The sequence below is a fragment of the Poecilia reticulata genome, linkage group LG5 (assembly GCF_000633615.1).
Source record: "Poecilia reticulata strain Guanapo linkage group LG5, Guppy_female_1.0+MT, whole genome shotgun sequence".
Taxonomy (NCBI): domain Eukaryota; kingdom Metazoa; phylum Chordata; class Actinopteri; order Cyprinodontiformes; family Poeciliidae; genus Poecilia; species Poecilia reticulata.
The window spans coordinates 309,202-322,209 of NC_024335.1; the positions used below are offsets into that span (position 1 = coordinate 309,202).

Sequence of the window (13,008 nt, forward strand, 5' to 3'; positions counted from 1 at the left end):
CACACCCACACACACACACACACCCCCACACCCACACACACACACGCACACACACATCCACACACACACTCACACACACACGTATACACACATTCACACACACACACACATTCACACACTCACACACACACATCCACACACACACACGCACACACACATCCACACACACACATCCACACACACACTCACACACACACATCCACACACACATTCACACATTCACACATTCACACACACACACATCCACACACACACACATACACGTATGTCTACTGATTGTGGGACAAGACTAAAATTTTTAATCAATTTAATTTCAGGGTGTGTAATTAATTATTCACATTTAATCATTTGAATCAAACCACATAAAATAAGCAACAACTTCAATTAAAACAATAATTTGCTGTTGTTGCATAAATAGATATGAACTCAATTTCTATTTTTTGAATCTGTTCCTCGTTCTTCAGCCACCAGATTGGAGGAAAGTGTTTATTCACTGCAAAAACAGAACTCGTTCTACTGGATAATTATTTCACTTAGAGTGAAATCTATAATCTATAACTTTTTATCCATCTTGCTGAAAAGTTACTGTAAGTTTGTTTTGTCTCATTTCTACTGTAATGTTTAATCTACAGAAACCAGAAATGAACCCAGAGAGAAGCTGCTGGTTGTAACTGCGTCGTATTTAAAGGTTCCAGCAGGAACTTTTGGACGCAAAAACAAAAAGTGATGCGCTGCATTAAAAGTAATCAAGATTAAGTCTTAACGTCGGTTCGTTTGTTGTTCATTTCCACAACCCAACCCAAACCAGGGGGTCCAAAATGATTCGTACAATAAAACATATTTGCTACAACACAAAGTTTTTGTCTTTAAATAATCCGGCTTGTCATGTTCTCTTGCCCAGACCTTCTCCATGCAGTGACTTTTCTTCAAACGTGAACTTTGCTGCACCCAAACCTACGTTTAATTGATTTTATAAACTTAAATACACCAAGTCTTTCTGAAGGACGACCCAAATCCTGACCCTGCTGATCAGAACTGATTAGAACATTTCTGTTGTTTTAACAAGGCAGCCCTGCAGAACCCTTGGATCTTCAATAATTGATCCCTTTCAAGCAACGAATCTGTTTAATTAAAGAACTACATGCATATTTTGTTGTTGAGGAGGTAAAATAACCTTTTTTGACTCAGTTTGGCGGTTTGGGCCGGAGTTCGGCCGGCCCAGCTGCCCTGCAGCTGACCACAACCCAATAAGCAGCAGAGCTTCCTCACAACGTAGGATTTGTAGGAAAAATGGACCTGCTGAAACACACAAAACAAAGTTCTGAAGCCAGTCTGTACCTGTACGGGTCAGGTACCGGAGCCGGGTCCGACAGGTACCAGGTACCAGAGTCTGGTTCTGGTTCTGCTGTGAGCTTCTCTTCACTGTCACCTTGTGCGGCTGGAAAATGAACTGACAGATTTATTCAGATTTAGCTTGTTGGCTGTTGTTCCTGTTGGCCGACACCAGGTGATTTCATCCTGCCGTCCTGTGATTGGCTGCTGCAGCGGCTCCAGGTGTCTGCAGCTCCACTCGGGTGCTCCGGTCCAAACCGCCGTTACCATGGAGATGAAGTTCAGACCCATTCTGAGTAGGGCTTGTTTGACCCGAACCTTCCCACCGGATCCAGATCTACAATCCACCGAATTTATTAGTTTTTAGTTAAACAGCAAACTAAATATTGTTTTATCCACCAGAGCCAACTTTGTTCGCCTCAACGCACGAGACGAGGCAAAGCTACGAACTTTATGAAATAAATACAGAAAACAGTGCAGATCACAGTAATATGGCCTCAGTGCCTGGCTGTAGGCCACTCGTACAAATATACATCAATAAATCCAGTTCTAACATCAGACACTGAGAACGGCTCCAGGCCCTCAGGCTCCGCATCGCAACAAATCTACGGTCTGTTGGAGATTACAGATTAGGATTACTGAATATTCAGAGAAAATATCTTACACTTTAAATAACTTTAGCTTATTTTCAGGCCCGGCTTCACTTTCAGATCATTTCACCTACAAGACATTTCCCATGTTTTCAGTTCAATAATCTGCCAGAGGAATAATTTATTTTTATCAATATTGAGGAATTATTGACTGAAAACAAGCTACATGTTACTTGTCAGTTACTTTTGTCTTATTTTAAGTGTACAAAAATATTTGCTCTAGAAACTAGACCATAATTTTTTAATTTAAATTGTTTTGGTGTTTTTGCAGTGCTGAAGGTCTGAGCAGGTACACTGCAAAAACACTGCAAGTTTAACCAAGTATCTATCGTCTAGATTCTAGTGCAAATATTTTAGAAATAAGACAAATTTAACCGTTTAGTGTTTTTAGTATTGATAAAATATTGCTGCACACACTGAAAACAGAGAAATAATCTGCCAGTGGAACTACAACTTTTACATCAATATTAAGAAATTATTCACTTAAAACAAGCCAAGTGAAACTTACTTTATTGTAACTTAGTTTTGTCTGATTTAAAGGGAACTAAGATTTTTGAAGTTGAAACTAGATTTAGTTTTTGCAGTGTAGTTCCATGTCTCCTCTCTGGTCCTCCAGGCAGAGGAACTGGTTTCATCAAATCGTCCCGTCTTGTTCATTTGATGAAACCAGTTCGCCTCCCAGTTCCTCCAGTACATCCCAGAGCCGTGGATGGAGGGAAACTCGGACCTGCTGGGATGAAGAATCCCGTCTCCATCCTGGTTGGAGGAGATGTGAGGAACCTTCTGCTCTCTGGCTTCCTGTCTGCTGGGATTACCGTAATCCCACTTTAACTCCTCACAGCTGAGAGTCAGACAGGAACAGGTGGCTGCTGCTCCTCCTCTTCCTCCTCACTCTCTCCTTGCTCAGTCCAGCTGATCTCTGCTCTGCTGCCGGTTGGGATGAAGTTCAGTAGTCCGCCTGACTCGCTGGTGGGCTAACCGAACCCAGAGCTCCGTCTGTCAGGCTGCAGAACAGGAAAGATCAGAGGGGCGTCGCTCCTACTGGGAATAATGGGAGCTTCTTATGGGAAGAAGGTGAGTGCTGCTCCAGATTCTCTGAGTTTACCATAAGAACCAGCTGACGGCTCTGAAACGCTCCATGATTCAGTTCTAAGTAAATATTGACGGGCAGCAGAACCTGAACAAAGCGCTGAACTTTGGCTCTGCAGGTGGAGCTCGGCTTAGAGCAGGAATCTGATTAATGATCCGTCAGTTTCTGCTGCTTACAGGATCAGGAATCCGAGGGCCAGTATGCTGGAACGGAGCTCATAATCAGGTTATTTCTGCATGAAGTCAGCTGAATCCGGGCCGACCCGAAAGCGGTTCTGTCTGGGTTCAGTGGGCAAAAATACAACGTTCTGCAGGTTAAACAGGAAGGAAAAATGACAATATTTCTCATCGTTCTCTGTAACATATGTAGAGCTCAAGCAATTAATCATGACTGATTATTGAAATAATTGTCAACTAACTTAGTAATCGATTAATCGTACAGACGCAACACACAGAGCTGTAATTAAACTAAAACTCTACAAAAATATTTATATTTTGCAATAAGATAAAGAAAATGTCAGCATGTATCCAACTCAGAACTTCTCATTGGGAAGGTTGTCATTTTCTATAAAATAATCTTATTCAGCACGAATTATTGGTCAATAAATCTATAAATAATCAACAGATCAGCTCAACACTATTGATTTTGAGATATTAAAAATACTTTTTTAGCTGCAGAGGCTACAAATAATCAAAGGAATGTGATGATGCATCAATAAAATGTTTATTTTTTATTTTAAAAAGAAAACTAGTTATGTATTTCTAATATTGTTTCAAATAAACTATCATCAGAATAAGCTATCAATTTGACGATTAATCGGTTATTCTGCCGATTAATCGTCAGTGTTGGGAAGACTTGTGGATCTAAGCTGGCAGCAATCGCTTCAGTGTCCGATCAGAACATTTATCAGCTTTATGTGGATGCGGAGCAGATCAGGAAGAGTCCAGTTCCATCTTTGCTCTTTATATTTGGTATGAATATAAATATGAATGTACATGAAGCAGGTAAATATGTACGTGTGTGAATCTGTAAACAAACAGAATAACACAAGCCAATTAGAGCCACAGTTACAACGGAAACATAAAAATAAAGCAAAGCTGTAAATACACTATACAGCTAAATAAATTGGCACATTACCTCTCTAGCAGAAACATAACATTTTGCTGCTTTTTCTCTCTGTGGGCTTAGCCAGCGGCACACCTGTGTTGCGTTCAGGGTGCATAGGAAATCTCCTACACAACCGTTCCCTTTTGCACAGTCAGAACTGACTAATTGAAACAATCATTAGCTGCAGGTCCAACCGCGTGGCTGGATTTGAGTCTGACTGTCTGGCTGCTCTTCATCGGCCTCCCAGTTCTCCCACTGGGACTCAAACTAGCAAACCAGCAGCCTCAGAGCTCCGGTGGCTCACAGGGACGACCGGCTAACGCAAATTACATCAACCAATCAGAACCCCCCAGCAGCTTCCCAGTGGTTCTGCTTTGTTCTACTGGTTTTTATGGTTCTACTGGTTCTGCTGGGTTGTCCGTAGCAGAACCACCTGCAGAGGAAGCCGGTCCGTTTGCACTCCTGCAGCAGAACTCGGGCCACTCCTCCGCCCGCTGCTCCGCTCAGAAACTCGACCCTGACCAAATATGTGAGGTATGAGGAGCAACGCACCTGTCCGGCTGGGAGTAGCTGTTGCCATGGGAACGAACAGCTGACGGCAGCGCGGGCAGAGGTGGAGCGGCTCTGGATCATGGAGAGCTCTGGGTATTTTTAGGTCGGCGTTCCCCTCAGCTGCAGGAATGTTCCAGGGTCAAAGGTCAAAGAGAGGAAAAACAGACTGATTTTTACAGATCAACGGTGGGGACTTGAGAGACGGGTTACTACAGGTAACTACAGGTAACTACAGGTAACTACAGGTAACTACAGGTAACTACAGGAAGATACAAGTAACTACTGTGAGATACTGATAACTAAAAGTAACTATGTGTAACTGCAGGTAGAAACAGGTAACTACAGGGAAATAAAATTACAGGGAGATACAGTAAACTACAGGTAACTACAAAAAATACAGGTAACTATAAGTAACTACACATAACTACAACTAGCGACAGGAAGATACAGGTAACTACTGGTAGATAACGGTAACTACAAGTAAATACAGGTAGAAGCAGGTAACAGCAAAAAGATACAGGTACCTACAGGTAACTACAAGTAACTACAGGAAGATACAGGGACCTCGTAACTACACGAAGCTGCAAGAAGCTAAAGGTAACTACAGGTAGATACAAGTAACGATAGCAAGATACAAGTAACTACAAGCAGATACAGGTAACTACGTGTAGCAACCATCAGTAAGGTAAAGGTAACTACAGATAACTACAGGAAGCTAAAGATAACTACAGGAATCTACAGATAACTACAGGAAGTAACATTTAACTACAGGTAGCTACAGGAAGCTGAAGATAGCTACAGCAAGCTAACGGTAGGCACAGGAAGCCACGGGTAGCTACAGGAAGCTAAAGGTAACTACAGGTAGGTATCCACCTTATTCCTATGCCCCATGATGCTTTGCGTGAATTATGGGCGCGACTTTCGCTGGTACTTCCATTTGTTTACATGTTACCCTAACCATAGACATAATATAAGAATAGACGCCTCATGGACCGCTCTCGCCTATTGTCACGTCTGTGGAGCCTCACATCAATAATCCATCGATCAGAACAACAATATCCTCAGTGCTGAGGCATCTTCTGCTGTTTTGGTTGAGCAAAGTAGGAGGGACGACCTCTCCAAGATGGCCGCCGTATTTCCTGCGCCGGAGCAGCCAATGCGGGGTCTACTCTATATTATGTCATAGTATATGACATAATATAAGAGTAGTACTCTTTGAGAAAAGTATTTCTCAAAGTTAGAGTACTTTGAGAAGTACTCTAACACAGTACTTCTCAAATAGTGCACACTGAAACATTTGCAAACAACAGAAGTCATTTCCAAAGTAACCCTCTAAACCATGAATGCCCGACTTACCCAGCCTTACAAGAACAACAGGTATCAGTGATCTTGTCCACAGCTATATTTATGCTGAGAGTCTGAGGATCTGCTGTTTTCCTCATCGACTGGTAGCATTTAGCTGCAACTGGCACAATGTTGGAGGCATCGCGTGGCTCAAACACCTTGATGTCGTCCAGAAAAGATGACATGAACTTGTTGGTTCCTCTGTCCATTGTCGTGGCTGATATTTTTTGAAAATCCGGCAGAAATCCAACACTAATCGATTCAGAAATACTCTGTAGAGAGTCAGTTGAAACGAAATATGCCATGTTTAGACATAGAAACTAAGTCCCGCCAAGCTTTGTTTGTGAGCAATGCAGTCACGTGGGACTGTCGAGGGGCGTTTCTGGGCGGAGCTTGGTAAGGTCCATTGTCTTTATTCATGTTAGCTGATAAACAAGCCTCCGGTCGCTAGGTGGCAGCAGTGCTACCTCCGGTCACTAGGTGGCAGCAGTGCTACCTCCGGTCGCTAGGTGGCAGCAGTGCTACCTCCGGTCNGCAGTGCTACCTCCGGTCGCTAGGTGGCAGCAGTGCTACCTCCGGTCGCTAGGTGGCAGCAGTGCTACCTCCGGTCACTAGGTGGCAGCAGTGCTACCTCCGGTCACTAGGTGGCAGCAGTGCTACCTCCGGTCACTAGGTGGCAGCAGTGTTCAAACTAATCAACAGCCTGCCTGTTCAAGCCAGTAGAAGTGGCCACAGCACTGTTGTAAACGGAGCAGAAGAAAAAAACAACAAAAAAACGAAACGAATGATACAAGCGCGGATGTTTTGAAATATATCTATATAGAGGAGAAATGGAGAAGTTTGACAGTGGAAAGAAAAACGGCAGCAGAGGACAGTGGCCAGGATAAGAGATTCTTATTTTCAAATACAAGAATACAGTCATAATACTAGAGAACCCAGTCGTATCAGCAGAGTAATTTAAATATTGGCAGAGTAAAGACGCCATATTGCCGGAAGAAAGTCGTTGAATTAAAAAGTTTTGATAGAGTGATATGTAAAGTGACCCGCTCAGTCAGTCTGGTTCTTCCTGTTAAATGTTGTGTAAGCATTGTTTCAAAGTCCTGGGGCTGAAAATCAGCTTCTGATGAAACATTTAGTACTTAGTCATTTGTTAAACCAGTTCCAACTATAACCTAACAAGACCCTCAGGGCTCCGCAATTTAGTGCACTATGGTGAAATGAGTCTTTATTCTCGTCCAACTTTACTCTTAGTTAAAACCCAAATCAAAACCTCAGAGTTACGCCCAGAAACGCTCTTAGACTCCATTATAAGCAAGTAGCTCGCAGAAAAAGGCCAGGAAATAGACAAAACCTGTCTTTTTAATGCAAAAATGTTCCAGTTTTCATCGCTTCTCATCTGACAAGCTGAACTATTAGCAATATTGCTGCAAATTTTTCCACAATAAATGTTAAGAACTATATACCTTGTGGAAAACTAAACTGAAGAAGCTGACAAGTAACCATTGCTTACAGTTCTAAAAAGTTTTACTATATTAAGTCTAAAAATGCAAATCCCAGTGAATCATTTGCACTTTTCAAACTGAGTAGTCTTGATTAAATGTTAGTGATTCACTCAAATTAATTTTGGAAATTATTTTGAGGCTTAGAACAATAAAACAGCGGTTTTGATAATAAGGTCATACAATGTTGGAGCCAGTGGTTTGTACGATGAATTATTAAATATGAACAGATTCGCAATAGTATTTAAATTCTGGGGAGGGAAGGGCACTGAGCAGGGGGGTCGCGAAAAAAATGATGATCCCTAATGGGGGGCATGACAGAAAATAATTGAGAAACATTGCCCCAACCGGCTACCCGAACTAGCATGTAGCTACTTCACTGACTCAGTTGCTTCAGGTGCAGATGTGGGTTATCTGGAACTTGCTGCAGCAAAAACTAAACTTGGTCTGATTATCAGAGAACAGCCACGAACAGCACAGCAGTTCCCAGAGCTCCACATGGGAATCTTACACTTTCCAGTGGCAAGTTGCTCCAATAACAGGTCAATGTGATTCGGTTCGGTTCTGGTCCAGATTCTTCGTATTACGGTCTGGAGCGCAGCAGCTGCGGTTATTTTTCTCCGCTGGTTTGCAGCGACACTCAGCAACGGAGAACAACAAGGTTCTGGTTCTGATAGACTAAATAAATCCAGATATTTTATTTTGTCTTATAAATAACATTTCCAGGCCCAATCATGATGATAAATACTCAGATCATGAGCTTTATTATTTTTCAAATTCAAACGAAAAATAAAATTCACATCACACGAAGCTAATATTGTGTAGTTCTGGTGTTTTACAGTCGGCACAAGTTAGATCTATGACAGATCTCAGATCTTTTCTGCTTTTTCTTTATTACTGTCAGATGTAACTTCTATCATGAATATAGACTAGCAAAATACCCTAGAAATTACTATGAAATAATGCTGCTTCCGGCGGCTAGCGGAAGTAGCATTATTTCATAGTAATTTGTAGGGCGTTACTTCCGCTAGCCGCCGGAAGTAACGCCCATAATCGTGTCCCCAGTAAGCCCCTCAGGAATAAGGTCAATAGAAAGCTTTTGCTTCCCCTAAACATAAAGGTTTGCTAACCTGTAGCTTTGCAGGAAGCTGAAGGTAACTACAGGTAGGTACAGGAAGCTGAAGGTAGCTACAGGTAGGTACAGGAAGCTGAAGGTAAGGAGCGACAGGTAGAAGCTGAAATGAACCGTATTTCTGACGTGTTGGGTCTTTTCTTACAGAACCTGCAGTCTGAGTAGAACTAGAACCTGAAATCTAGAACACAGTCTGACTGAAGCTGGACCCATTGTTAGTGCTGAAGAAACAGCAGGTGGCGCTGTGGAAGTCTGTTCCTCGATGAAACGGTTCCGTTTACACGGTTAAACTGGACCCAGCATGGGCCAACACCAGAACAGAGGAGCGGAATGTGTTCCACCAATCAGAGCCCAGATCAATATTTTCAGCAGAGCTTACGTCACTTTGGACGGGATCTGATCCAGGATCAGATGGGCCTCGGGTCTGTGTGTCTGCAGAAGATTAGGCCAAGCTGAGAAAATCCTGCCGCTAAAAATACTGAAACAGCAGCGGAGGTTAGCTTAACGTTTATAAAGTTACACTGTAAAAAATGAATGGCAAGAAACTGGTTTATTTAACCCGTCATAGAAAAACATGTGAGTGTAAAGTTTCCAGAGCTATATTTTCACCATATTAGTTATGCATCTATAAATGGTTCCAAACGTAAAATTTAATTCGCAAACTAAATATATATTATGAAAATAATTTAATTAGAAAATTAAATGTTTTGTTTGGAAAAATTTAGTTTTTGAATTAAATAATTAGCGAAATAGATATTTAATTTGGGGCTAAATACATAGTTTTCCAGCTAAAGTCTGAGCTAAATATTTATTTTGCTAACTAGCTCAGACTTAAACATTTAGACAAGAACTAAATATCCAACTTTCTCACTAAATATTTAATATGAAGCTAAATATTTAGTTTCCAAACTGAACATTTATGATGTAAATTAAATATTTAGTTTAATTTACTAAATAAAACTTAATTTATTATTTCTAAATAATATGGTGAAAACAACTTTGGAAACTTGATTTAAAAAACTTGTTTACAGTTAAATAAATCAATTACTACTGTTGATTTTTCACTATGTAACTGTACAAACAGCAGCCCAAACACGTGACTGAGAGGAGAAGAGGTCCGGTTCTGCTACCTCAGAATCTGACCCGATCCAATGAAGGTTCGGATCCAGTTTGGATGGCAAACAGATTTAAAATGCCTCACTGTGGATGAAATCCTGATTATATCGTGAAGCAGAATCAGGACTGAAAGTTCTGTTTGTGGTCCAGAGATCAGAGGAGCGGACACTGACCCAGAACCGGGCCGAACCGGTTCTACTGGTCGGACCTGTAATACTGCGGTCTGTCCAGCAGAGGTCAGGCTGTTATCACTTCACACTGTCTGCTTCTGCAGAAACGCAAACACTCTGCTGCGGTTCCGATTGGATCAAAACCTGACTGGGTCAGGGGCAGAACCATAGCAGATCGCAACTGAACCAGAACCATAAAGGAATCCAACTGGACCAGAACCATTCACTATCCACGAGAGAACATGTGAAGTCATGAACCACTGAAAAGTTTAAACTTAAAAAAGTTCTAACCTTAAGTTCAAACTTTTTTTACAGCAGAAAACCTGAAACATCTGGAAATACAGAAGATAGAAAACATCGGTATGACTTCAGAAAGGTTCTGCTGGTTCTGAAGGTTCTGCTGGTTCTGACTCCAGACCAGCTGGAGCCTCGGTCTCTCCTCCCATTCTGAGCCGTATGAATAGACCTTTGTTGGTTGCTAGGAGCAATTTTCATCAGGCTGCAGCATGGAGACAAGTACCCCACTGTCTGCAAGCCGTTTCCTCCTCCTCCTCCTGCTGCTCCTGCTGCTGCTCCTGCTGCTCCTCCTCCTCCTCCTCCTCCTCCTCCTCCTCTGACCGACCTGGCCTAGATGTTTGAATCTCCTCGTCAGCTCATCAAGAAGCACTCCAGAATGTTTGAGGTGCAAACAACACCTGGACCGAAGCTGATGTTCTGATATCTAATGACACGAACCGTGCAGCAGGTTCTCCAGTGGACCTTCGGAACCGGGTGGATCAGACCATTGGTCCAGATCCACCCAGGAAGGTTCCCTGCGATTGGTGGAAGGGTCTCTGCGATTGGTGGAAGGGTGTCTGCACTGTAAAAAAGAAAATGTAGATTTTACCGTAAAACGCCGGCAGCTGGGGTTGCTGAAATTTTACCGTAAAACAAAAAACACATTTTACCCGTAATTGTTTTTTACGGTTGAATTTTGGCAACCCCAGCTGCCGACGTTTTACCGTAAAAAAAAAAAAAAGATTTTACCTGTATGTCATAATGGAGTCTAATTTCTTAACCCACATGCAGAACACCAGGCGGAGAACAGAAATCGGTTAAATAAGTTCATTGTAAACACAAAATAATGATCATCAATCGGGTTCTGGGGAAAGTGCAATCAGGAGCACTGGAGTGTAAAAACAGAGAGATGGTGAGTTCAAGGATTGTGGAAAACGGCAGTGTCAGACTAAACGGACTGGTCTCACTTGGATGGAGGTAGGTCTTGTCTGGGCAGAAGAATCACTGTCGTTACTGGGGTTTGGTTCAAGTGGAGGGTTGCTGCTTCACTGACGAAGAGGCTGCGGTGGAGGGCGGACAGGTAAGCTTTGGATCACAGGAGGCGAGGAGCAAGTGAGACTGACGACAGGGTATCCAAGGAGTTTTGGTTTACTGCGGAGGTGTCGGTGGAACTCTGGCAACCAGTGGGTCCACAGCGTCACGAGGAATAACCTGAGGAAGGAGCATAAAGAGTCATCACTTGAAGTCCACAACAGGAGATCACAATGAGAAGCACGGAGGGCTGGAGAACCAAATACTGGCTAACACTCTGGAGCTGAAGTGTCGGCAGCTCCGTCCTCATATACTCCTCCAGATGATCTGATTAATTGCAGTTGTGCAGGAATCCAGGAACCACCAGCAACGCCCTCAGGAGGGAACAGCCTTCTGCTGGTAAAAGAAGGGGAAAGCAGCAAAAAGGAACCATTCCAACAACCCGTGTTCCCAACACTGTAAATAGTTTTTACTGTGGAATTTCGCCAACCCCAGCTGCCGGCGTTGCACCGTAAAATCTACGTTTTTTTTTTTTACATTGGTAGGTTGCCATGATTTTACCGTAAAATTATAGTAAAATACTGGCTGTCAGTATTTTACAGTATTTTCTAAAATACGGTAAGATACTGGCAGCTGTGGTTTTCCCTTAGTAAAATTGGCCTTTTGGTAAATTAAAGATGCTGATGGAAGTGAGAAATTAGGTGGCATGGCCCTTTACCCAACATCACCGTCGTCCAGGCAGCAGGGCCTACCTTACAGTTCTCTAAATGTGACGGATCTATGGTCAGTCTGTCTCTCATAAAGATGGCGGCGTCGGTTGTAGAAGTTCGCCCTGCAATCGGTGGATTGCCAGTTTGATACCTGGTCCTCCTTTAAGATTTCAGTTTGATATATCAAAGTCTTTATAGATTTAGTTATTAAAAAACAAACCAAAGTATCACACCAGCATTCTATGTAATTACTTTTGCAGTCTCGTTTATGGTTTTACATCATAGATATGAACATCAGCATGGGGTGCTGTGGTGGTGCAGGGGCGAAGCAAAACCCATGTATTGAGGCTCTAACCCTCATGCTGGTGGTCGTAGGTTCCATTCCCAGACTGGCAACACCTGCCACACGTCTACCCTCCCTGTCATAACCCTCCTTCCTGTCAAACTACTTTCAAATAAAGGCCAACAGAACCTTTAAAAAGAAACATCAGCAAAATTGTGAATTTTGGCTGATTAATGTTTATGGAGTTACTGTAATTCCATGTATTTTCTACAGTAATTGAATGCTTTTTATATTACAGTCAGCAACCGTATGTGGTGATCTGTGTTTTCTGTGTATTTTTCTTCAGGTTTTTCTGTTTTAGTGCTGTTTCCCCTGAGTCTCTGTGCCTTCATGTCCTGACTGTTCCCAGGTGTCTCCTTCTCTGATTACCCTCCTTGTGTATTGAACCACGTTAGCTGGAGATAGACACCAGCACCCCTCCTGACCCCACTGAGGGACAAGGGTGTAAGAAGATGGATGGATGGATGGATGGATGGATGGATGGATGGATGGATGGATGGACAGATGTTGGATGGATGGATGGATGGATGGATGATGGATGGATGGATGGGTGGATGGATGGATGGATGGATGGATGATGGATGGATGATGGATGGATGGATGGATGGATGGATGGATGGATGGATGGATGGATGGGTGGATGGATGGATGGATG

General features: G+C 42.6%; 1 protein-coding gene and 1 long non-coding RNA gene across 3 annotated transcripts in view; one reads left to right on the forward strand and one right to left on the reverse strand.

The window, feature by feature from the left end:
- Nucleotides 1-2,475: 2,475 nt before the first annotated feature.
- LOC108166316 (uncharacterized) lies at nt 2,476-5,735 on the reverse strand. 2 transcript variants are annotated; one of them, XR_001776655.1, is made up of 2 exons: nt 4,732-5,735; nt 2,476-3,350 (listed from the first exon to the last, which is right to left on the reverse strand). It is a non-coding gene; the product is annotated as an uncharacterized LOC108166316 (long non-coding RNA). The 2 variants fall into 2 exon arrangements; XR_001776654.1 differs by having other exon boundaries at nt 2,476-3,379.
- LOC103464244 (protein FAM107B-like) overlaps nt 2,493-13,008 on the forward strand; it is a 22,601-nt gene continuing 12,085 nt past the window's right edge. Inside the window, exon 1 of the mRNA XM_008408227.2 lies at nt 2,493-3,056. Coding sequence (XP_008406449.1) covers nt 3,033-3,056 — 24 coding nt within the window. The 5' untranslated portion in view covers nt 2,493-3,032. The remainder of the gene's footprint in view (nt 3,057-13,008) is intronic.